Here is a 27153-nt window from a genome sequence, read left to right as displayed (position 1 = left end):
GAAATTTAAATGTTGTTTTTCTCCTGTCACAGTTTATCTCCTGTCTGGCAAGTTACTTGATTGGATTTCCCGGGGAGCCTGGCCATTCTTTTGTAGTGGTAAAATACTTATTTCCTGGGCCAGGTCACAGGCTCACACCTTATTCATATCTTAAATGTGTCCTTAAGACAGGATTTGTGAGGAAAGAGACAATGGGGAGACTTTTCCAGTTTGACCTTGCAGAGAAAACATTTGGTCAGTTTAGGAATCAAAATGGTTCCAGGTTGGCCTTCCTGTGTTGATCTATGTATGTGCGGTTATGAACATTGCCATATATCTAAGACCATAAAATTCCTATCACAGTTTCAAACCACCTGGGCAAACGAAAACCTGTCACCTGGCATCAGGTGACTGATAGGTGGCTGGCTTGTTCCACTTGTCCGAAATGGCCTGCAGGGGTTGGGGGAACCTAAGCATCCAGCTCACCAGCTGCAAATGCTTAGGCAGAAATGACTCTACATATATTGGGAAGTTGAGGGTCCACCTTTGCTAAGGCTTGTAAACTGTCTTTTCAAACACACCCCATCCACCCAAACATCGTACATGTGCCTGACTACACTGCCCATCCATTGATTGTGATCTAGAAAAGACAACTAGAGCTGCATGTGGGCACTGTAAAGTTTCCACTGCTGCAACTCCCTAGGTCGGTATGGCAAGCAGCTATAACAATGGGTTATAGGTCAACTAGGTTTTGCATAGAGTAGACCCATTGACAGTAATGGATCCATCTTAGTCATGCTGATTAATTACACTCTGATTAAAACTAAGTTGACTACCACCCTATTTGCCCCTGGCATCCATTGGCCTTGAGTAGAGAAACCAAAGACATTTGCATCAGGGAAGTGTAGCTAAGGTTTTGGAGTGTTCACTGCCTGTATCTATGGTTGCTTCTAATGTATGGGCAATCTGTCTGGAAGATATTTGTATTTCAAGGAGTTAGTGATCTAACTTGGTTACCCTTCCTGCCTGTGTTTGCTTCCCCCTATCTCTTGTTCAGCTTGTTGATGGCTGAGAGGAGCCTTTAATGCCCTAATCTGTGGAAGGAAGTGATAGCGCTGGGTACCTTCACCTTCTTTGATGTTAGACACGCTTCTTTGATGTTAGACACACAGTGGGGCACTGGGAGAGGTGGCTAATGAATAATCTGCATGTAGCCAGTTGAGCAAGCCATGTAGGCTAACAGGCTATCTATCTATAAATCAGATGGTGTCGGGCATAGTTTCTGAGAAGCTCATGCATGGACTGATCGATTGCAGAGCCGTGCAAACCTAAGGCTACCTGGGGAAGTCGCTTCGCTACTTTTTGAGGGCTTCCAAGTTGCAGATGGAAGTGCTTGCTTGGTAATGTATATAATGCTTGCTGTTTAGAATGAAATCTTTAATCTTCTCACTCACGCTGAATCTCATTTTAAAAGAACCACCTTGCATTTGGAAAGACAGGGATTTGTCAGTGGCTCAGAAAATGGAGGCAGCCTGCCTCTGAATCACAACTGGTGAGGAATAATGACAGCAGTGGGCTGTTACCTTCCCATCCTGCTGATGGGCTCCATAAAGGTATCCATCCAGCAGGCCACATGCTGGAGCTCTTCTGATCCAGCATGACTCTTCTTCAGGTCCCCGGGACTTCAAAAGCTTGCTCCAGTTTTCAGAACATCACTAGTCCTCATGGCTGACATTCCGAATGCCATAGCTCAACAGACCACTGCAGGTAACCGCAGTTTGAACTCAAGACTCCAGGATCTCTCCTATTCCTTTCTCATCTTCTTGCTTTACCCCATTCCTTCTGCTCTGCATCTCCCCTCTCCATACTCTCCCCATCATCTGTAAGTAAGGAACTCAGCATGTGTCTGTATAAACAAAGTAACATTTATTTGACCTTTCGCATTACACAGTTCGCTAGGCAAATAAAATATTTGTTCAGTGACTTAAAGGAACTGATATGCTTGGCTCTGGGCAAGAGAGGAGCTGAGTCTTGCGAAATACCAGTCTGGTTGGTTGGTCCTGCATAGGGGCCCCTAATGAGACTTTCCCTCAGGATGCTGGGCAAGGCCAGAAAGGTCTGTCTGTGCTGCAGATGCTGTGGAACAAGTAACAACATGACCTCCTGATTGCCCTTGGAACGGGAAGGAAGAAGTGGCACTTAAAGCCTGTTTGTGCTCTTTCTGCCCTGGAAGAATTCCTGCAAATTCTTGGTTTGTCTGTAGCACTTTCATTGCAATTAATTTCCTCTGAGTTCCCTCCTGTTTACAGGTCAAGCTTATAGTCCATCCTTCTTCCTCTAAGTTGTCCTGGGTGATGCAGGTAAGACAGCGGTCCCATTTTTTCCTGATAAACAGCCAGTTGTGCCCAGAGAGGAGGGGAGTGCTTGTCCTGAGGTTATGCAGCTTCATGGCTGAGTGGGAATTCAAGCCCAGATCTCCCTGCACTCTAAACCACTGCACTGGGGATTTTCACATTGCGAGATTGAGAATGGTAGCTACATTCCTATGAAAATGGCATGCTCATCACAACCAATCTTCGCTTGCAATGGAGCACTTGGTAGTGGAGCTCTGCAGGGCTAGCCACCAACCATCACCCACCTGAGTGTGCACCCAGACTGCCCTTCAATGTGCAGAGAGCTGAAGTGGCAGGCGCATGGCAATTCCCCAGGATACAGACTGATGAGGAAAGGGTTCCCGACACAAAGCGAACTTGAAAAAAGGCCTAGAACAACTGGACTGCATTTCTGTCTCCCTGCCATCTTTTAAGTCTGCTTACCCTCCTGCTCCATCTGAACACATTTACCTTGAATCCCTCTTCTCTTGCCTGCTTCACTGTCACCTAGTGTGGTGCTCTTGCAGCCTCTGCTATAGACCCAGTTTCTCCCCCAGCTCTGATTCTCAAGCCGTATCTCTCTGCAAGGGAGATCTCCTTTGCAAATCTTGCAAAGGCTGCTCTGGTTGTCCCTTCCATGAGGTTTTCTGTCCCAGCTTCCACTCCCCCTTTTGTATTACATGTTTGCTGAATGCTATTGATTTATGGTTGTTACTTTTACCCGCTTCAGGGAGAAGTCCCAGCCTCCTTTTAAGTCAAGCCATCTCCTTTGAAGAGCTGACTCTTGTCACTCAACGCTCTCTTTGTTTTCGGTTGCCAGTGAACTCGCTCAAAGCAGAAAAGAGAAATAACTTCCTGGACAAAAGAGCGATAAGCATGCCACTCTCTTGACCTCCCAGCCAAGATTAGCAAAAGATAAGAGCCTGGCACCTGGTTAATTTACTGCTGAAAGGCAGCAAATAGCTTTTTTCTGATTTTCAAGTTTGTGGCCAGTTCTCCTTCCCTCCCATATACCTGGAATGGGAACTCATGTTTTCAGAGGACTGGGCTCCTGTACCTTCAATAGCTGGAGGACCGAGGTACTATCAGCTGATGTGCCTGGCATGAGATACTACGCTTGCTGAAGTCCCTTTTATACATAGAAATTAAGAGTACAGGAACACTGTCCTCTTTTGCAGCTGCCTACCCTATTTGCGGGACGCGGGTGGCGCTGTGGGTTAAACCACAGAGCCTAGGAGTTGCCGATCAGAAGGTCGGTGGTTCGAATCCCTGCGACGGGGTGAGCTCCCGTTGCTCGGTCCCTGCTCCTGCCAACCTAGCAGTTCAAAAGCACGTCAAAGTGCAAGTAGATAAATAGGTACCACTTTGGTGGGAAGGTAAATGGCCTTCGTCAGAAGTGGCTTAGTCATGCTGGCCACATGACCCGGAAGCTGTCTGCGGACAAACGCCGGCTCCCTCGGCCAGTAAAGCGAGATGAGCGCCGCAACCCCAGAGTCGGTCACGACTGGACCTATTGGTCAGGGGTCCCTTTACCTTTACCTTACCCTATTTGCAGGGCAACAGAGCATAAAAATCACTTGCTTTTCTTCCTGGTTGTGCTGGAACCTTTAACAGCAGCCAAACTTGCAGAAATGTTGCAGGTGAAGCTTTCTCCCCATCACCGGATGTGAGTGGTATGAAAACCTTCCCTTGCTTAAATCCCCTCCATCGAAGTCTACTGAGGTGGCCAGATACAAACGGCTCACAGCTCCTGCACCTTTAATGGGAAGAAACACCTGTTGATATTTCCTCTTCTACATAGCAATTAAAGTTGCAGGATCCCTCTCCTCTTTCCCCATCTGCTGACCCTGGGGCCTAGAGCTGAGTGAAAAAGGGACTTCTGAAGTTCTCTGCCCTACTTGCCAGCAGAAGAATTGGAGGGAAAATTCCACTGAATAATCTTGGAGGGTGGATAAATTCTCCAATCATTTCTCACCATCTGCAATGGAAGCAGCTCAATCCCCCTTTTCTAACTTTTGTCGTTGTTTCTGCTGCTGCAAAATGTCTCTTTTTGATTGAATTTAGTCTACTGAGGATGGCAGGTTTCAGATCTGAGCTGCACTCAGAACTGTGAGTGAAATTATTACTTCTTCTTTTCCTCCATTAGTTCCTGTGTTATCCTGCTGAATTCTAGTTTCCTACCCCGTTGTGAATATTGTGGGAGTATTTTTTTTTTTTTAAAAAAAGACTGCCCTCATTAAAGGTCACCCACAAGAAAGGTCTCACAGAGAAATTTGTTGAATTCATAAGAGAAGCTGTCAAGCTACACCAGAAATATCTGGATGCTGATGCGCTTGATTGCCATGGAGGCAATTGTTCAGCATTAAAATGCTTTTCAGCTTTGTTTTGTCCTGGAACCATAATAATCTTTGATTTCTGACAATTAAGTGCACTGGCTTAATTTCTTTGCTCTTGTCATGATCAACTGGCCAACAGGTGTGGATGGTCAAAGCATGGCGCTAATAAACCAGGGTTGTCTAAAGACCATCCCAGGACACACCAGAGCCCTGGGGCTCTCTCTTTGAGGGACAGCCACAACTCTGCCACAAGAAGCAGAGTGCGTGCTTTGCATGCGCAAGATCTCAGGGCGTCTCCAGCACAATGATCTCATTTAATAGGCCTGGGAAATATCGCTACCTGCAATCTTTGGAAACCTTCAGTCAGTCATACAGCATTTAGCTAAATGGACTAATAGTCTGACTCAGCAGGAGTCAGCTCCCCTGTGGAAAGTCATTTTGTCAGGATAGCTCCTGTCCCACAAGTAAATTGTTAGATGGGGCAACCCGCAGCAGCTTGTAGGATGGCACCCAAGCAATTTTGCATGCCCATCCTACCTCTTGCTGAAAGGGATGATTTCTCCATGGTGTGGCTATTTTGCATGCACAGGCAAGGCTGCAGGTCCAAACTTGGCAAATCCTGGTAAAAATCTACAGAAGGACCATAGCTCAGTGTCGGAGCATCAGATTTGCACGCAGAGGGTCCCAGGTTCAATACCTGGCATCTCTGGGTAGGCCTGGGAGAGCACCTTGCCTGAAACCATGGACAGCCACTTCCAGTCAGTCTAGGAAATACTGAGTTAGGTGGGGCGTTGCTCTCACTGAGCCTGAGAACCTTAGGTTGGGTTCCCAAGGATGGTACGGCGAAGGATGTTGAATTCACCTGATGCTGAAGGACCCCCATGGGTGAGAATAACTCTTGCAGCAGAACACTGGTGCAAATGTTCACCTGACTCTTCCTTATTATTAAAGAACTTCATATGCATTAGCTGAGTAATGTTGTTTGGCCCTGAAGTCCCACCTGCCAGGTATTTTGCAGACATAAGCCTGAGGCTGAGAGAGAAAGGAAGATTCCTTGTGGTGGACAAGAGATTTTTGAAGTAGGCATTTTCCAGCTCACAGTCCAAGCCATCAGTTCTAACATTGACCCACTGAACTCAGCAATCTTCCCTTCTAAGTAAACATGCTCAGGATTGTGCTGCATGATAGCCTTTTACTGAGGGAAATGAGAACCCATAATTGTTGGGTGCTTTTCTATAATGGTGGCCCCCTCTTTCTCCCTTGCAAAGTCCTTGCCCCTCCAGAGCGCCATGTCAAACCAGCACAGCTTGTTGAATGAGGTCAGTTCTGCCTCACACCCCATTCACGTAAACAGTTGCTTCAGTTAAACAACTCTCCAGTGTGCTACAACTCCCACTGTGAGATGTTGCCAAATAAGGGTGGCCATGTGCCCTACTTTCCAGAGGACACTCTCTGTTTAAAGGGTTGTCTGGTTTAAATTTAAAGACCTCTAAGATGGGAGAGCAGGAGGGGTCTTGAAATTGCCCATCAACAGTCAGTACCTGGACAGGAGGCTGAGCAGGAACATACAGGCTACCTGGTCATGGTCTTCATCACTTCTATGGGATGTATTGCATATCTACTTGAAGTATAACACTTATTTACAAATGTGCCTTTACACACACACACACACACACACACACACACACATATTAACATGTGCAAATTTTATGTAAAGCACTTCATTCTTTCGTCCTGTTTTTTTTTTTTTGGTAGTGCATAAATGACCACCTTATAATTGCTGAGCAGTACAGAACTCTTACAAAACAGATAGGAAGCCCACCTGAGAAACAGCTCTAGTTCATCAACACCCTCAGAATCCCTTATATGGTTTCTTTTGCATATGGGGAAACCTCCTATCTCATTTAGAAATTTGCTTTCAACCTAATCTGGTTGAAGTTTCAGGCCTTAAGCAAACTGTCTACCCCACCAATGAGGCATATTACAACTCTTTTTGGCTTCCGATGAAAGTCCTCAGAGGTTTCTGTCAAAGTAGAACCCTCAAACCAATTTGGAATGTCATGTTAGGCAGGATTTCAGGGGCAAGTCGAATCTCTACCAGAATAAAGCCTTCTTTGCAGGGTGCCTCAGTCTGGTCCAGGAAGGAAGATGGCTTCCTCTCTGGAAAGCACCAGAGTACTTGTATTATTCTCATAGAACTTCACTGGGCACAATCCTTCCTTTGGGGAAAGGTCTGGTAAGGAGTGTGTAACCAGTTTTCCCCAATCATGTGCCCTCCTCACCCATTAGGGCTGGGAAACATGGCCAAGGACCAGGGGTGTTGAGAGCTGTAGTCTCTCAGCATCTGGAGACACTAGGGTTGAGGAGGCTGGTGTAAACAGGACATCATGAAAGCATTTGTTCTTGGCTAACCCCTACAGCAGGCTTTCCCAAAGCTGGTGCTTTTCAGATGTTCTTGAACAACAACCATCCCTGATTATTGGCCATTTTGTTTGGGGCTGGGAATTGAACAACACCTGGAAGGCAGCAGACTGGAAAAAGCTACTATACAGAGATATCTAAGGCTGTGCCCCTTTGTTCATGTAAACACACCTATAGACGGTGCAAATGCCTCCCCCCAACTTGAGTTTTTTTCTTGGCTTTCCTTGAAATTGCTAAGTTATTCTGCCTGAAGTGAAACCTCCAAATTACCGGTAACTTTGAATTTCCTTTAGGTGACATTTTGGTGAAAAGGTTGAGCTGAAACCAACCTTTCATTCTCATCATTTGTTTTTGGGCAGCATTAACTAAACAGTCCCCCCCCTCCCGCCCCTTCATTGATTCTGCAACACTCTATAAACATTTTAATGAGTCAGAGGAAAGAATCAGAGCTATAAGTCATTAGTTGCTAGGAGTTTTCTGAAGACCATAACAGATGTTTCACATATGTGGCTCTCTTAGCCAACTGCCCGTATTATCATCTCTTCTGAGAAAGAGCAGATGTTAGGATCTAAAGGGCTGCAACTTCTTCCAGGGATTGTACAAGTCAACATCTTGTGTTGTGTACGCTTTGACCATGCGTCTTCAGTTTAGTAAAAACATGTAAACAGGCCAGGAGGCTTTGCCTTTAGGCCTCAACAAAACATGACGGTGCTTCCCCTTTGTGGAAAATTTGGTGGCCACACAATGTAGAAGGAAGACTTCTGTTTCAAATCACCCTTCCTTGCCCCATGTTCCTCAAAAGCCACTTGTGTGTTGCAATGAAATAATCCAAATGGCAGCCGGCCATTTTGGATCTGTCCTTTCACGCCGCCTCAGATCAAAGTCAGGTTAGGTGCGGAGGCTCTGAGGGCCTCCACCTGTGTGTGCTTCCCTTTCCCATAATGCGGTTGGTCCAGTCTTGCATGGCACTGGCAGGTGGATGCCTTGCTGTAGGTGAGCGACCTCTTCTTCTTCTGGCACTTCTGTATCGAGCGGAACACCCGCTTGCAGATGAGGTAGACAATCTCGCAGACAATGAGGACGATGCAGAAGGCAGACGCCCCAACCATGAAGTAGGTGAAAATCTTCTTCTCCGTTGGCCGAGCGATGTAGCAGTCCACTACATTGGGGCAAGGCTTCAGATCGCACTTGACCAGCTTGGGCATGTCAAAGCTCTCCCATATCCTATGCAGGAGGTAGAGGAAGACGATCTCGATAGCCAACTTGAAGAAGAGGGTGAGAACATAAGTCCACCAGAGGCCACCATGTTTCTTGCCAGTATCGCTGTAGAGTTTGGGGCAGTTCTCTCCATTCTTTAACCGGTTTTTCCTCTCCCTGTCCTCGCGGTAGGCCACATGCATTATAACCAGCAGCGAAGGGCAGGTGACAAAGATAAGCTGCAGGGCCCACAGCCGGGTGTGGGAGATGGGGAAGTAGTGGTCAAAGCAGACGTTGGTGCATCCGGGCTGACGGTGGTTGCAATCAAACTCCTTCTGCTCATCCCCCCACACTCGCTCAGCAGCCACCACATAAACCAGGACTCGGAAGACAAAGACAACGGAGAGCCAGATGCGCCCAAAAGCGGTGGAGTATTTGTTCACCCCACTCAGCAGGCCCTGTAGGGTCTTCCAGTCCATGGTGACGGAAGTCTGTGGAGGTCACTTGAGCCTGGAAGGGAGGAAAGAGAGAAAAAAGAAACTGTGCGTAAAAAAAATATTATTTCAACACTTCAAGATGGCGCCCCATACATTTGTAACCAATAACTGGCTGGCTGGTTATTCAAGCACTCAGGGTACCTGCCAGAGCTGGCTCTCTGAGGTGGTGAGGGATGAGATGGCTCCTCCTTCCATTACACCAGTGTTGGGGAACCTGAGGGCCAGGAGCCCCTTCTATCTGTGCCTCACCCAGGCCATACCCCTCACCAGCCCTGCTTCTCATCCTCCTTGATTGTTTTTTCCTGGCTGGAATGTGTCCAGGATCATACCTTTTGCTCTCCTGGATGGAGGATGGTGAGGTGTGTGTGTAGAAGCTAGACTACTGTACAAAGCAAACATTGACATTTGTTGCTTCACTTACTTTTACTTTTGCCACTGGCCCTGCCAAACGTGCCCCCCCAGAAAGGAAATTGGCCCTCAGGCTGAAAAAGGTTACTCATCCCTGCATTATTTGCACGGAAACCGATCCAACTTTCACTTTGGTCTTTTTTCAACACTGGTAATGGGAAGACGACAGGCTGACCATGCGGCCCACACAGATCTGCCCTCCACTTCCTCACTGCTACTCCCTGCCTCTCAGTATCTGCTGCCTGAGGCATCTGTGCCACACAGCCTAAGGGTAGGACCATCTCTGGGACCTGCAGGCTGTCTGGTTAGAGTAGGGCATTCATTACAAGGGGACTACCTGAGGAAGTCTCCTTCCATCAGTGGGCCAGAGAGAAGGTTGGTGATACTCCTAGTCCCTTATAGATGTCTTTGGGCTGAATTTGCTTTCTGGTCTAAACAATGAAGACACTTTCTCACTGGTGAGATGCTGCTTTTTGCTCCATCTTTCTTTACCTTGCCATATCTTCAATTGCATAGGGAGTAGATCTATTAGACTTTCCATCTGCCCAGCCATTCAATTTTATACCATCTACTGACAAAGCCCAAAGTAACTTATTTCAAAGTAAACCATAAAACACACTGCAGAACTGCCCAACACTCCAGATTAGACTACTGCGATACGTATCTGGGGATTGAGGAGGTCACCGGAATGGTTATGCTCAGACAGTGTCTGGGCTGGTTTTAATTGGATGGAACAGTATTCCCCACAATTACACTTCTAGGGTTACACTGCATCATGGATTCTGTAGTCCTCCAAGGCTTCACAAATGCTCATGCACACGTGTTTTGGGCTGAACTGAACTGTTGTGGGTTTTATAGTCTCAGAGCTTTACAAAGTATAATATTTCCTTTATTTCACCTAAAGTTCTGGAACACTTTTCTGTTATGGAGGAATGCTAGATTTTGACCCAAATTCTGTTTTGGGTCAAATTTGTCAGCAATTCTCACGGATTGCTCACGAAGAGGTGAATAGCACAATCTGGATTTATCTAGGCCTCTTTATTAAGCACACAGATTTACTCTTTCTGAAAGTGTTGATGTCACAAGATTTATTAACCTGGGCTGGCAGACACGCAACAACAATTCTTAGTTGATTAATTCTAGCTTACTCACAGTCTCAGTAGCTTCTTGACACTTCCTTAGAATAATTAACTTACAGGCCAAGGACATAATCAGAAAATAGGTGAGTAGGAGCAAGGGTTTTGGCTTGACACACCCTGTTTTGAATTTAGCACCTGGTGCTCAGTCTGGGATTCACAAGCCACCGAGATGCAACCCCCATGAAGTACCATGGACATGAATTAGAATCTCACAGCCAAATAATGACCTCTTAAATTCAGACCTAGCACTTCTCAGGTGCTTGGGAAGGCCCATAGCTCAGTGACAGAGCATGTGCTTTGTAAGTAGAAGGTATTGGGTTCCATCAGTGACATCTCCAGGTGGGGACATTCAGGCAGAGAATGTCCTCTGCCTGGAGAGCCCCTGCCAGTCAAGTGTTGGCGATATTGCCAATGGTCTGACTCAGTGTAAGGCGGAGTAATTGGTTGAGGAAGGGTGGTAGCTCAGAGGCAGAGCCCATGCAAAAGATCCTAGGTTCAATCCCTGGCATCTGCAGGTAGCGCTGGGAGAGTTTTCTCTCTGAAACCGTGGAGAGCTGCTGCTAGTCAACATGGATGCTACTGAGCGAGATAGCCTGATTTGGTGTGAGCCAGCTTGTTTGTTTTGCTCCCTCTGAATTGTCAGAATCGCATATACAGTGGCAGAATGCAAGCATTGGGGTTGCTGTTAAGGGCATCTGAAATGCATCCCTCATCCCATCTAGGTCAGGTTTTTCCAGGAGAGCAGTAGCTCTTCCTTAAGCAACCTAATTAGATTTTAGTCAGCTGTCTAACCAGTCTTTCCCTTTCATCCCTAGTGGTGTGCACAATCCACCCACTTAGCTTTTTACCCTCTGGAAGGAACACACCAGAGTGGTGGAATAGCTTTCCTTTTAACTCTTAGTTCCCTGGCTTCTTTTTCCATTGAGATTCCATGGGGGGAGGTTTTAAATGTAGGGATGGGAGAACCTGTCATTTTCGGCTGCTCTCAGTTTCTCACTTTTCCCATCTTAAGTTCAGTCCTCCATATTTCCAGGTCAGTTTGCATTTTTAAAAGGTCCTTATGAAAATCCATCAGAATTATACCAGACTATCAGGAAAATTAAGAGATCAGGACGAGCAGAAGTTTCAAGAAAATTGGAGTAAATATTTGATGTATATAAGAAACAATTGTAAATCTTTGAAGACACTGGTAGGGTTGGAATAACTCTTACAGCGTGTAGTTGATAATAAGATATATAGAGTACGTGATATTAGAACTTTATTTGATACTTACCAAAGAAATGGAGGGAAGTCAGAGGCATTATAGAGCCTAAGTTAAATATGTAACCTATATATGTGTAATTTATGAATGTATGTATGTGTACTGAAAATCAATAAAAAATTAATTTGCAAAAAAAAAAGAAAAAGAAAATCCATCAGAATTTCAGCGCAAATTTCTCCTAATGTACACACTTTTGCAAAGCAATTTATCCTAATAAGGTGCTGTTTCCACAAACTGTACAAGTATTTTAATGAACACTTTACCTTAATAGATGCATTTTTACACACATTACTTAGCTGGGGAATTTCAACGCAAATTCGGAGAAGTGGGAATTTCAAAGAATGACTGTGCTTTGGAATACTTATTGTTTCAGAAAGTGAGTCAGGCAGGTTCCGGAGGTCCGTTCTTAACCTGAAACTGTTCTTAACCTGAAGCACCACTTTAGCTAATGGGGCCTCCCGCTGCTGCCACGCTACCGGAGCACAATTTCTGTTCTCATCCTGAAGCAAAGTTCTTAACCCGAAGTACAATTTCTGGGTTAGCGGAGTCTATAACCTGAAGCGTATGTAACCTGAAATGTATGTAACCCGAGGTACCACTGTATATGTTTGCCTGTTACTCCGGGCTCCTTTGGGAGGAAGAGAGTAGGATATAAATTTATTCATTAAATTATAAGCTAAATAAATGTGAACTGAATCAAAATTTGTCCCCCACCCCAATCCTTTGGGTTGTGTACTTGCTTTTTTTGCCAAGCGCAGTTCTACTGTTCATTTCATTTTATTTTTTAAAAGATGTTTATTAAAGTTTCAAGCAATAAAACAAACTTCACAATACAAAATAAGAAAAAAGAAAAAACACCACTCAAAAAGGAGAAAAAAAGCACAGTGAAAAGCCCATCAACAAAAAAAGAAAAAGAAAAAATACATGAAAAGACATAAAAAAGAAAAAACCAATTTCTTAGATATTATTCTCATAATCCTCTTTCCAGACTCCCTCACATCTCCCTTTTCTGTGTTCCCTTTTACAAAATCTTATTCAGCAATACCTCACCTTTTTTCAAATCTTATTTCAAATTATACATTTCCACTATTATGTCTCCAGTTTTTCCCCATTTTTTCATTTTGTTTAAATTTGACATAATATTGTTCTGACTCTACTGTTCATTTTAAAACAATTGTTATTGCATTGCAATTTTATATCTCTATTATTATATAACAGCAAGGCCAGCCGTGGCAAACAACGTGCAGTCATTCGTTAAAGTAAACATGTGGGTAGGGAAAGCCCTGCCAACATATGCTTTTAATAAGGAGAAAAAAAGACATTTCGTTTGAGGAATGGCCATTTTCCCTACGCACTGAGCTGCAAAATCAGATCCTGCTTTGCCATGTTTTCCACAACCGAGAGGCTCCCAGTCCCCCAATCTCAAGAAATTTACCACAACCAAAGACCTATCAAGAAGTCAAGGCAAGCTTAACCATATCAACGTATGCATTTAAATACATGAAACCAAAGTAGTCAATTTTATGCCTATATTGAGAATAGGGAAATTTGGGTGTTTCCCCTGCAATTAAGGTGTCTGTTTGCTCTGCTTTTAGAGTGGGCAGTCCTCTATTTGAAGCAGTTCTCTATTTGTATGGTATTTGTACAAGATCAGATTAAATATAAAAGGATTTTAACAGTCCTTACCTGGGCAACAGGCCCATGGAACTGCATTTCTCTTTATATTATGTTCATGATTTCTAAATGTGATAAATTAGCATATGCCAGAATTTTCAAAGGAGGGACTTTTGTCTGGGCAGCAGCAAGGGAAGAAGTGGGTAACCCCCTATCTGCTGCAGATAATTATGTAACATTCCCTCCATGAGCTGTCATTTGCATCTGAAAGATCACACAGGTTAAATGCACAGGTACATGGAAGGTTATGTCTTGGTGGTTTGTTCTTGAAAGACAAGGAGAAGGGTGCCTGCCTACAACACATGCCCTCTCAATAAATATGTGACCCTGAGTTTCTTAGTTCTTGCAGGCATTTCCTGTACAAAGGTGAGAGGTGCCAACTGGATGTGGCAACTGTCTGGCATCAGGAGGAATGGACTGTCTTCTGTAATGTAGAACACATGGGCTGGGCTGCCGATCCAGCGAGACTAGAGAACGAGATCAGAGCAGTTATTCCTGAAGGACAGGATCAGAATGGTAGAGAACATGACAGGAAGAATTTTGTTTGTGTTATTTTAAGGGTCTTCTTTGGTGTTATTGACACCACATTTAGTTGACTGAAAACCTTTTCGAAGACTAAGGCAGCAAGAATCCTGATCTTTTAGTAAAATATGTAAAAGCTTGCTTCATTAGATTAGTGCACAATTTCTGTATAATAACATGCTGTGAGATCTGAAAAGTGGGTCTTTTTATGGGCACATGAAATAAAACGTGGATGTCTAACTTTGCTGTAATTCTGTTTGCTTCTGTTAATATTGCAAGTGCACGTTAAAAGCAGATAACATGCACAAAGACTGTGCAAAGGTATTGGTTAAAAAATAAATTGTGGCTACTGCATCAAGCTTAAGTGTGGCATTTAATTTGGTGTTTCAGGCTTTTTGGGGTGCTATGACTTGCAAAGGTGTGTTTAAGGAAGCTGCATGTACATCTGATTAAGTAATGGTATTTACACAACTGCTGGAGTTTGATTTGCTAACTTGTAAAATCAAGTTGGCTTGCTTATGACACATCACCGCAGGCACAATTATCTTAAATGGGGCACCCATAAGTTGTAAATTGCCGTTTTGCTTGACTTCTACCTGGGATACCAAGAAAATAATGTAAGTGATGGGCTTCTCCCAAGGTCTGTCAGATAGAGGGCAACAGCGAGATTCCTGAATTGCAGGGGGTTGGATGAAACTAAAGTGTTCTCTGGATGTTAACTAATTTCCATTATGTGATTCCAGGATGACTCTCTGCTCCTGTGCCTTTAACAGCAACTGGACACAGAAACTGAATGGTCAAAGCTTTCACTATTGGAATACCGTCAGGAAAAGCATCGCCTTCTAGATTTGTTTGTGTCAGGTGGTCAGATGCAAAAGTGGAAAGGGCCACTGGACCTTTAATAGTTCTGTGGAGGAGGGCATTTTTAATTTGTAGGAGAAGAAACACCTTCTGAATGTCTACACACCTATTAAAGACACAGCAGCCCCACTCCTCTATTGCATCTGGCCACCCTAGAGTCAGGACATATTTACATCCTTGGTGTATACATTCCAGTAAAAACAAACAGTTGGTAGTTTTAAAGGTTACCTCCATTACCTGAGTGTTTTGATTTTGGAAGTCGTCCAATATATAATCTCAAGAGTTTATTAACAGCTAAGGTATTGTCAAATACTATATAACCATTACTCATCGGGTCTGAAATGTTTGCATGCAAAATAATGTAACCAACTTCCACCCAAACAAACAGATATAAACAAGGTCACCGAAGTCTTCTTTTTTTGCTCGCTGACTCATTTAATGGGCTTAAGCCTTGCTTAGATTGAATTCCAGAGAAGCACTGACATTTGTCCAGTATGGTTGCCAAATGACCAGAAAAACAAAGCTTCTAAGCCTTAAACAGCACCTTGATCTGGACAAATCAACAGAGAATATTTTTACAGCAGCCTTCCCCAATGCCATGCCTGCAACATTTATTTATTCATCTTACTACAACTCGCATGAGCCCCAGCAAACACGGCCAATAGTCAGGAACTTAGTAGCCCCAAACATTAGAGGGCACTGGGTTTGTTGCTTTTTAAAATACAGTCATCTACCAGCATAGTTTACTGATCCAGTTGCTGATGCCGGCAGAGGAGCAGGGGCTAGTGGAAAAAGTTGGCAACCCTACCATCCATGGATACTGCAGACTCTCACTTTTATTTGGTTTCTGCTATTCCTCTGCCTAGCTTAATACTTGTGTCTTAAAACAGTAATACAGCGGTACCTCAGGTTTAGTGCTTACTTCGTTCCGGAGGTCCATACGTAACCTGAAACTGTTCTTAACCTGAAGCACCACTTTAGCTAATGGGGCCTCCTGCTGCCGCCGTGCCGCCGGAGCACGATTTCTGTTCTCATCCTGAAGCAAAGTTCTTAACCTGAAGCATTATTTCTGGGTTATCGGAGTCTGTAACCTGAAGCGTATGTAACCTGAAGCGTATGTAACCCGAGGTACCACTGTATTTGGAATGCCTCATAGCTGAGGGCAGCCAACTTTTAAAAGTACCCTTCCCCTTTGCTTTTAACAGCACACACAGACATGGGATGAGGTCAGGTTTTTCATGGCCTGCGAATAGATGGTGTTGGGAAACTTCAACCGCTCAGTTTCTGTTATCTCAGGTTTTTGTTAACAACACAGGAGCAGGGCTAGTAAAGCAACGGCAACCCTGCTTATAGCTTAATCTTAAGTGCACTGCAGCAACTAAGCAAACAGACAGGCTTAGTAACTCCCAGCACCCCCTAGGGTGGGACATGGGTGCCTCCACCTTTAATAGTAATGTAGCTGAAGGCATTTCAGCAGGTGCAACTTGCATGCAGAGCTACACCTGCTGGAATTCCCTCATCTAGAGCACTCTCCTCTTTTGCATTAGGCTGTGCCATCATTACCTTGCACCTCAAATCTTGACTGGGGGAGGGGAGGGCTCAAAAAGAGCTGCTTCTTTAACAGGATGCACGTGACATGTTTTCTGGTCTCACAAAAACCTGCCCAGAGCAAACAGGCTTGTTCATCATTACTGTGCTTTTGGCTCCTGCATTCCAGGCAGTACTTAAATGGGAGTTAGCTGGTGAGCAGTGCACTGCAGGTGAGCTGATAATCTAACCTTCAGGGCTGAAAGGGGGGGGGGCATTAACCTCTTAACTGCTGGAGCACCAGGGATCCATCTGCAAACCATGTCTATTTCGCTAACCACATCCCACTGCTTGGGCAAGGGCAGCTATGCCTGACCGCCATAGGTGATCAGGAATTTCATGCAGGCGAGCGAGCACGTTGATGCCAGGGACAGAGTGCTCTGTCCCTCCTTCACCAGGCAACTGTGCTCCCATGCTAGCTGCAAAGGAGAGAAAGAGGGCAGGCTATTTGCCTCTTAGCAGGCTAGTAACTTAGGGCCGCCATATTTCAAAAAGTAAAAACCAGGATACCCTGAAAGTTGTTGCGCTTTCCAAAAAGGGATTTTTTCGAGTGACTTGTCTAAGATCCAGAACAAAGCGTCACCTTTTGGAAATTTCCCCTGGATGTCAATTCCGCCTTTGAAATCCTGGTAATGTCTGGGAAAATTTGGATGTATGTCAGCCCTAAATCTCATAGGCTTAGAAGCAGGGGAAACTTCCTTGTACTGAGTCAGCCGTTGGTCCATCTAGCTCATTGCTGTCTGCACTGACTGGCAGTGTCTCCCTGTGGTTTACTTTGAGGACATTCCCAAACCCAACCTGTAGACCTTCTGCATGAAAGCAGATGCACTAGCACTCAGTAACAAGTCTGGCCTAGCGGATACAGAGATGGAATTTGATCTGGGAGACCTGATTGCAGACCCACTCCAGAGGCTTGTTCGAAAGACTCAGGGAAGCTATGCCCCTCTCAGCCCCCTCTTTCCCATGTGACAGGAACTGAAACTATAGCAGTCTACCCAGCTAGCAGGTCTGTTATAGTTTTGCAAGGGCAATTTGCAATTAGAATGTTTTATAAATAGATAAAGGTAACCAACGGGACTCAGTTCAACCCCATAGTCCCCAAAGTTAAGACAAATCACCCCCACTCTTCCTCAAATGATTAATCACAATGCTTTGCGCAAAAATTAAAAACATACCCAGTTTACAACTGAGTAATGCAGGCTTACAATAATTATGCCAATGACTCTTTCAACTGCTCTTTAAAGAAGGGATGTGGTGACCCCCATTTAGATGGTGTGGAACACTCCAGATCCCTTAATGTTTTATTATTGACCATATTGAGTGGGGATGATGGGAGTTGGAGTCCAGTAACGTTTGGAGGGCTATGGGCCTAGCCCCACTCTTTGATTTAAGGATATACCTAATTTAGCATGGATGGGCAACTGAAGCTGAGGGAGAAAGGAGCTGGCTTAAAAGACACCTGATGAATGCATGGTTGAGGTAAGACTTGAACCTAGACCTTCTCAGTTCATGGCTCACTTCAGGGGGAGCCAACATGGTGCCCTCCAGATGTTGCTGGACTACAACTCACATCATTCCCAGCCACTAGCAAAACGAGGAAGGCACCACGGTTACCCTTAGCTTGCTTTGTTGTTCTTGTGCAGTATTAAAGGCTTTTCAAGCACATACACACACACAATGTGTGGGGAAAAATAAATACAGTATACAAATTTAGGGTTGCAGCCAATCCTAGTTTTGCTCAGAGTAAACCCATTGAACTTAATGACCATGACTGACTAAGGAACATTAATGTCAATAGGTCTACTCTAATTAGAACTTGGTTGGATACCACTTATAATAATCACTTTTTCTGTATTTCTTGGGCTTGGCACAATATATAGTAAATTAATTGCTCTTGTTTTCAAAATTGATAACTCAAGTCATGAGCCTACTTCCATACTTTGTAGTGGTGAGAGCCCTCTGGACATGGTCCAATGTGCTACCTGCTTGCAGCTAAGAGCTTGGCTCCTAAGCCAGACTGGGGTGGGCCTACAGCCAGGCAGAAGCTGAATTTAAATATGAAATCTCTTCAGGTGACTGTGAGCAAGCCAGGCCAGCCATGGGCAACAGAACAGGGGCAAATTAATGATTGGATCACGAGACAAACATCCTTTGCGCCATCCCCTTTCACCTAATGATGCTGATTGCTTGACTGTAGGAAGTTTTCATGCATCACCTAATTAACTTATGGAACTCATTGTCACAGGATGTGATCACAGTCATTAGTTTTGACTAGTGCCAAAACATGTCCTCTAGTTTCTTCAAACTTGTCCTCCCCTGTGGAAAAAGGCTTCAACTTTTCTGCCTCTTTTTGAGGGCCTTTTAGAATTCCTTCCTAAAAATACTTTAAAACAAAACTGATGAACAGGCACACTGTCAACAGCCTCCCCACCTTTTCATGCTTATTACAGGAGTAGGGAATCTTCTTCAATCCAAAGGCCACATTACCTAGTGGGTAATCTTCTAGGTGCTGCATGCCAGTGGTGCATGGGGCCAAAGGTAAGTGTGCAGGGCAGTTATGCAGCTTTTACCTTTGTAAAACTAGAACAGACCGTGTCCCTATTTTCCATGGATGTCCCTGATTTAGAGAAGCTATCCTGGTTTCTGATTTGATCCCGGAATGTCCCACTTTTCCTTAGGATGCCTCTATATTTTTTCCTGAATAATATTGGAGGGTATGCCAGAGGTTTCAGCACAATACCTCCCCCCCTTCAAACAGGCAAGAGACATTATCACTTCTCATGGACAAATTCCAGCCAGGCAAGAGCAGAGCTTTATGCCCTGGACACACGGGCCTTATTTGATAGTTTTAGAATGCCCTTTCTTTTCTCAATATTTGCTGAAGAATGATTAAAAGCACACACAGACACACAGACACACAGACACACAGACACACACACACACACACACACGGGAAGTATTTGGAACAATGCTTGTTCTGATGGCTTGCAAAAAGAAGAAGCAGAGGAGGAAGAAGAAGAAGAGGAGGAAGTTTTATAAAGAATAGGTCTATAAAAACTGTAAGCAGTGATCCATAGATGGAACCTCCATAGGTAGAAGACTACCTTTGGATACCAGATCTTGCCTGCTGGTGCAATTCTGGAGATATCTAGCAAGCCCCTCTTGAGAACAGGATATTGGACTAGGAGATCTTTGACGGACCTTTGGTCTAATCCCAATTTTTATTCTCAAAGGGTAATGGCTCATAGCCCCTGCTTGTGTGAAATAATAAAGAAAAGGCGAGTGATGGTAGAAATGTATAAAATTATGCGTGACATGGGGAAAGGGGATAGACAACAGTTTTTCTTCCTCTTTCACAACACTGGAACTCATGGACATTCAGTGAAGTTGAGTGTTGGAAGATTCAGGGCAGATGACAGAAAACGCTTCTTCACGTAGCACATAGTTAGACTATGGAACTCGCTCCCACTGGAGGCAGTGATGTGCCAGCAATGTGAATGGCTTTAAAAGAGGTCCAGGCAAATTCATGGAGGAGGAGAGGGCTATTGATGGCTACTAGCCAGGATGGCTATGCTCTGCCGTCATGGTCAGAGGCAGGAATGCTTCTGAAAGCCAGTTGCTGGAAACCACAGGAAGGAAGAGTGCGCTTGTGCTTGGGCCCTGGTTTTTGGTTTCCCAAAGGCATCTGGTTGGTCACTGTGAGAGAGGGATGATGGGCTGGATGGGCTATTGGCCTGCTGCAACAGGTTCTTTTTATGTTCTTAAGAGAATGCCTTTGAGCACGCGCAGAGTGCCTTTCTCAAATTGCTAATGTTGAACAAGTTTGGGATTAAGGCTTAAAGTCAGGGGCTGTAACTGATACCAACTGCGAAAGTAAATTGTGGCTGGTTCCCCTGTGTGCACTCATCACCTGATGGCTGCCACATCACAGGATGAGTTGCATGTGTGAACGGGCTCACTAGTCAAGCCTCGTGAACAAACACAAAGGGAGGGGACACAGCTTAGCAGTACATGGTGTACTTTGTGTGCAGAAGGCCCAATTGCCAACATCTCTAGGTAGGGCTGGGAAAGACTCTTGCCTGAAACCTTGGACACCTGAGCTATATGGAAAGGGCTGTGGCTCAATGGTAGAGCATGTGCTATGCATGCCAAAGGTCCCAGGTTCAATCCCTGGTATCTCCAGGTAGGAGTGAGAGAGACCCTGAAGAGCTGCTGACAGTCAGTGTAAGCAATATTGAGCTAGATGGGCAAATGAGCTGACTCTATATAAGGCAGCTTTCTATGTTCCTGTGTTCCAGCACTGCCTATAAGAGGTAGGGCTGGGAAAGACTCCCTGTCTAAAACCCTGGAGAGTGGCTGCCAGCCAGTGTAGAGAGTATTGAGCTAAATGGACCAGTTATCTGACTTGGTATAAGGCAGCTCTCTGTGTTCCAGTTAGACAGCATCTTGAGAAGTAGAGACGTCACCTTGCCAACAAAGGTCCGTATAGTTAAAGCCATGGTTTTCCCAGTAGTGATGTATGGAAGTGAGAGCTGGACCGTAAAGAAGGCTGATCACCGAAGAATTGATGCTTTTGAATTATGGTGCTGGAGGAGACTCTTGAGAGTCCCATGGACTGCAAGAAGATCAAACGCATCCATTCTTAAGGAAATCAGCCCTGAGTGCTCACTGGAAGGACAGATCGTAAAGCTGAGGCTCCAGTACTTTGGCCACCTCATGAGAAGAGTCCCTGGAGAAGACGCTGATGCTGGGAAAGATGGAGGGCACAAGGAGAAGGGGGCGACAGAGGACGAGATGGTTGGATAGTGTTTTCGAGGTTACCAGCATGAGTTTGACCAAACTGCGGGAGGTAGTGGAGGACAGAGGTGCCTGGCGTGCTCTGGTCCATGGGGTCACGAAGAGTCGGACACAACTAAATGACTAAACAACAACAACAACAACAACAACAACAACAACTGTGTTCCAGTGCTGCCTATAGCAAAACCCACTTGCCTCCCCCATCCCTTTTCTAGGGCCAACACTTTGAAAAGTCACCATTCAAACACCTGTCCTTAGTGCCGCCTCAGCCATGACACTTCTCTCTGCAGCAGGCCTGACCCAGCCCTCTGTCATTCTACCTTTCCTAAACATCTGGTGATAATAGACTTCCTCATAATCTCACCCACTCTTCCCCTCAGTAATGTCGGAGTCCCTCAGGGTTAACAGATGTCTTTTGTTTCAAACCCTCCGTCTCCTAGAACTTTATTAAGGCCCTTTTATTTCAGAGGCCTAGCCTTCTGGGGAATGCCAAAAGGGCCATTTACTGGCTCCATCAGTGCCTTTTATTTTCAACCCATCCCCTATATCGGGGTCTCTAATTTTTTGGGGGGCCTGAGGACACATTTGGAAAGCTATCATGAGCACCACAAAATGCCCATTTCCCAGAGGAAAACCCTCCGAGATACCCAAACAACCCACACAACCCTCGACAAATAAAATACAGGGAAAATAGCCAGTCAACCCTCACAAAAGGCAATCCCCCAAAGCCAAACCCCTCATTTTAAAGTTATTTTTACTAACAACAGCAGTAATAATAACACCGGGGAGAGCCAGGAGGCGGGCACTAAGGCAGATGCCCAAGGGCACCACAGTGCCCACAGGTGGTAGTTTGTGGACCCTGACCTAAGTGGTTCTCACCACCAGCCTCCTTTGTAAGCAAATGCGGGTCTGAGACTCTACCTGTGATCTACTCCTTAGGGCACAAATCCTAGAGACACTAATATCAATGTGTAAATATGAAGTAAGCATCTCCTTAGGGGCCAGTGTCATCTGGGGGTGGGTGGGTCGACTGCAGACTGGTGCAGGGAGAAAAGGATTAAGCCCTGCCTACAGGCCCCACACTGAATCGGGGCCCCACACGGTTACGCTTCCCTTGAAAATGCAGCTAGCATGAAGCACGCACTAACAGTAACTTTAAAAACGGACAAATCCTTTACATGGGGCTGAATTCTGTCGACTGCAGCGAGACTTGCTTCCAAAAACTGTGCATACAATTGCATTTACTTCTTAGATCGTGAAGTCTTTTCTTTCTTTCGCACTCTCTCGTAACAGAAGGATTGAACACATGCCCAGCTTTTCCTACTGAAGTCAAAGGTGCTTTCAAATGATCATGCCCCCATTAAAGAACTGTCAGCCTTCCACCCCCCACAAAGATGCTTTCTTTTTTTAAGTCCTAAAGACCTCCCTGCCCCCCCCCGCTTTAGAGTTCAGATTCTCAGCCCCAACAGTCTCTAAGGTGCGTCAAGCCACTTACAGAAAAGCATAAGAGGCTGTAGTAGGCACTTTCTTTATAACAGACATTTTAAAAAAGCCTTTCCTTTTAAATAAGAATTGCCAACCAGGTTTGATTTGTTCTTGGGCAAGCCGTCTGGAAGATCTCTTCTAGGCAGATCTAACGACCACGGTGTTATTGGAGCCAGAGCAACGAAAACGCCTTGTTCAGATGCTATTCACTCAGAATAATCTGTGCCACTTCCTCGATCCACCGGTATAAAGTTAAATTCTACTTACCAACTCAGAATCTCCCTTGATCTCCCTTGCCAACTTCGGCCAGAGAAAAGCTGGGAAGTCTCCCTGGAGGCAAGACCCCGTACCTTTAGGGTTTATGCCATAAAACTTTCTCCCCGTCCTGCATAGGGAAGCGCCAAAAAAGCCGGGCTCATTGCACTGTAAGGAGCTGCCTTATTTTTGTGTGAGCAATAAGGGTGTGGTGCCTCTTGGGTTGTGCAAGAAGAAAGGAATCCTTTCTGAGTTGTGAAGGGGGTGGCAGAGAGAGAGGCTTCGGCTCAGCCGGTTTTCTGCAGCTGATGGGGCTGCAAAAGTGCATACGGGACCCAGAGGCGGTGTGGGACAGCCTAGCACACACAATACCCCTTTCCTTTCCCCCCTTTCCTTTGGGATGCCACACTCTCTAAAGCTGGTGTATGTCAAACAAGCCTGTTAGGGCAAGTTGCAGACTAGGTGCGAGGGCAGCTGCTCTTTGAAGATCATGATGGAATGTGGGAGGGAACAGATTAGCATAGCTGCCAATTCTTTTCTTTTTTTGTCTTAGTATTGAGATTGCACCATCAGGGTATACACAATATTTTTCTAGGAACTCTAACCAACAAGGACCCAAAGCACAGGAGACAATAAAGGAGAGGGAACAACCACACAGCTACAGAAGGCGCTTTGGAGGTCCTAGTCGACCCCTATGCTCAAGGGGTGGGGAACAGTTTTCAGCTCAAAGGCTGCAATTCCTTTTGGGGGGGGGGCACATGTCATGAGTGGGTGTGGCCAGAGGTGAATGTGGGTGGAGCAATGCAGGCAAATTTTACCTCTGTACAGTAAGCTCATTTCCACACACACTCTCACACCCCTCTCTATCCTCCACCCATGGAAGCAAGAGACATGATCACAGTTCAAGGACACGTTTTGCGTTCAAGGAGGGTGCGAAGCAGGGCACTAGGGGGCGTGGTGAGGCTCCTGGTGGCTGGATAGGCTTGGAAGGCTGCATTTGGTTGCCCATCCCTACCTTAGGCTGAAGAAGAGTTTAGGGGAACTCCAAAGCAGGCTTGCAATGTTTCTGTAAATCACAATTAGATATTTTCCAAACAGACCAAGTGTAATTTCTATGGCAGTTTATTGTGGACTTGGTGCTACTCATCCATGTGAGGTTTCCACAGCATCCACACGGCATTATCCTAATCAAACTACTGTCCCATATTGTCAGAGCTGCCCCAGGTCCCAGCTCACAGAGGACCAACGCCAGTCCGTTGTTATATTAAATAGTCTTTATTGAAGTTCAGTTTCTCATTTACAGCCACGGCGCGCAGCTCTACGTCTCAAACTCTAGACCGCCGAAGCTCCGTCTGAGTCTCCTCCCCCCAGACACCAGTTTAAGACCCTAGCCTTGCTCCACCTCTTCCTCTGCTCCCTCTTCCTCTGGGTCCGCTTGTCCGCCGAGGTCTTGCCCTTCCTAGACTTTTCTGAGGCTGAATCCCCTGAGTCTTCCCCCTCCCTCCGGCGAGCTTTAGGACCTGGTTCCCAATCCGTGCTTTCTGCTGTCCCGCGTGCCTGTACATTTGAACTTGGCGCGCGCGCCCAGCCTGCCACCTTCCTTCTGACCGTTATACTGCTCCTGTCGCTGCTTCCCCCTTCGGGGATGCCAGCTGGGCTTGACTCCTCCTCCCTGCTTGCCGGAGGAGACGCTGACTCTGACCTATGGGGCTCTTCCCCCCCACTACGCTCCGGTGGGGAAGCTGGCCCTGATTTCCAGCTACTGCTTTGGGAGTCTCCGCTGGCCCTGGGACCCCCCTTGCCCTGGCCATCGGCGCCCCCTTCTGGGAATCTTCTGATTCACTGGAGAGGCTTATGGAATCTCTCGGGTCACTGTCATTCTGCCCTCCGCTGCCCTCAGATTCTTCCCCTTCGCTCTCCATTTCCTCTCTCCCCTGCGCCTCTGCTCCTGAGCCCCTGACACATATGATCCCCAATTTAATCCAAATTTACCGCTTTTTTTGCATTTTTTAAAAAAATCGGATTTTCCACCGAAATGGTAAATTCCAATTAAATGTTGAGCAGACGCATACCTGCATGAGCGGCACCAAAGGCACCATAAACTGCCCTGAGGAAAGACCTCCTCAAAGATACCTCCAGTTTTTATACACATACTTCAACAGGGGCTGGGAACTTTTGCATTGCATATATATCCTGATATTTTCAGCAATTATTGAAATCAATTAATCAGCTAAAGTTGTTGGCCCAATCTCACTTTGGTACTGGGGAACCAATCACATCTAATAAGCAGTGTCTGCAAATGCCGACAACCATCTTTTATATTAAGGTGCCACTGGGCAATTTTTTAATTTATTTCGACTGTGTCAGACCAACACAGCTACTTACCTGCATCTTTTATATTGTGATGCTTTGGTTTGCTGCTGTTGCTGCTGCTGTTATTTGGTTGTTGTTTTTAAGGCTATATTCCCTTCAACTACTAGGTAATGCTACTCAATTTGGTTTGCTTTATTTTTCCAAATACACCACCTAAAATTAACCTCTTGCTTTGTTAATGTAAAAACTGTTCAGCTTCTCTTTCCTTCTCCTTTGCACGTACCAAGGTAACTGTATTTTGCCTAAGGATGGAGCTGTCTCCAGTAACATCTGGATTTTAAATTTTCAAAAATTTAACATTTGTATGTTTCTTGGTCACAGCAACCTTTGGGGCGGTCCTAGATTGAAACTTGAAACTTTCATAGTACTTAGCTGAGCTGGTTTTCTGGTCACTTTTAACTTAATTTTATTGTAGCTTTTAAACCTTACTGCACACAGCCTAGAGACTGAGTTGTTAAACAGTATATAAATTGTTGAAATAGATCATACTTGAGTCTAATTGTTCAAATCTGCTGTCCCCTCCCACATTCCATCTTACAACTGGGTTTAAATCAGCCTTCCCAAACCTGGTACATTCAATATGTTTTAGACTCCATCAGCTTCAGCCAACACTGCCAGTGGTCAAGGATGATGTGCTTCATAGTCCAGAACATCTGGAGGGCACCAGGTTGGGGAAGGCAAGATTCTATAGTTTCAACATCAGTCAACCTTTCCCCCTTCCTCGTTCAGACTTGTTTGACATCTACCTGGAAGAATGTTATGGAGAACCCAAAAACATACTCACTGTTTTATGACATTTTGCTTTGCCTTCGCCATGAACTTTGGTTGCTCCCCCCACCCTGCCGTACCAAGGCATCCAGCTCCATTTGTGTGTTTTTATTGTAACACTTAACTTTTTGCCAGCTGGTCTTGGGGAGCTGCCAAAGGTGGGGTATGAATCAAATCAAGAAACAAAAACTCCTCACCTGTGTCGGAATGTGCAGCCAGCCAGTTAATTCAGAAAGATTCATAATCTGCATCTACACCCACAATGTGTGAAAGGTAGGAATGGAGGGATCTGCCAATTTTGGCTCTCTCAGTATCTCATATTTCCAATCTTAAATTCAGTTTTCCATATATCTGCAGCAATTTGTACATTTTAGTTAAAATAATCCTCATGAAAATTCATCTGCATTTTAGTGTGAATTTCTCCCAATAAATATGCATTTGTAGCAGTTTGGACTAATATATACATTTTTGCACATACTTTCCTCTTATATAACACATTTTTGTATGCTATTTCATGAATATATGCATTTAGCCTAGCATATGCTATTTTGGGTACAAATTACTTGGCCAGAGTACTACATTGCAAAATTCAGAGAAGAGCAAAAATTTCAATGGATGGATGTGTTTTGGTTGGAAAGTGCTAATTTGGGATGTTCACCTTTAAATTGAACTTCTCTGTCCCTAGTGGAGGACTCCTCCTACATAAAGGCAAGTCTTGCTTGATAAGGATGAGAGTCTTATTTTAAAAGTGATTCTCAAAAACTGCATTTGAAAAATTCAGATTTCTGATTAGAATTTTGAAAATATGTCATTTTAAAACATTCTTTTAATTGTCTCTAGCAATGGGCAAATCTGACAATTTTAGCTTCTCTTCGTTTTTCAAGTTCCAGCCTCAAGTTCAGTTCTTCACATTTCCACATTAGTTTGAGAATCATGAAAATTTGCTAGCATTTTATAGGGAATTTCTCCTAATAGGTACATTCTTTTGGTATCTGATTTTGCCTAAACTACAAATTTTGCAATGCAAATTTCTCCAGGGCAATGCATTTCTGTCTACATTCCTCATTGCTATATACATTCTTATGCACACACTACCCCAGTATATGCATTTTTGTACACACTGCTTGGCTAGAGAACTGCAAGGCAAATTTCAGAGAAATGTTAATTTGGAAGGATGACTGTATTACACATCTTGTTTCAGAAAGTACAGATCTGGTAGGT

General features: G+C 44.9%; 1 protein-coding gene across 1 annotated transcript; it reads right to left on the bottom strand.

Annotated features, from left to right (window-relative positions):
- Positions 1-1882: 1882 nt before the first annotated feature.
- On the bottom strand, positions 1883-23267 carry LOC114601639 (gap junction beta-3 protein-like). Its single transcript, XM_028738976.2, has 2 exons — positions 22804-23267; positions 1883-8815 (listed from the first exon to the last, which is right to left on the bottom strand). The coding sequence occupies exon 2, from the start codon at positions 8782-8784 to the stop codon at positions 7981-7983; it is 804 nt and encodes a 267-aa protein (XP_028594809.1). The 5' UTR covers positions 8785-8815; positions 22804-23267; the 3' UTR covers positions 1883-7980.
- Positions 23268-27153: the final 3886 nt, after the last annotated feature.

The sequence above is a fragment of the Podarcis muralis genome, chromosome 7 (assembly GCF_964188315.1).
Source record: "Podarcis muralis chromosome 7, rPodMur119.hap1.1, whole genome shotgun sequence".
Lineage (NCBI taxonomy): Eukaryota > Metazoa > Chordata > Lepidosauria > Squamata > Lacertidae > Podarcis > Podarcis muralis.
This window is presented reverse-complemented; position numbering and strand designations above follow the sequence as displayed.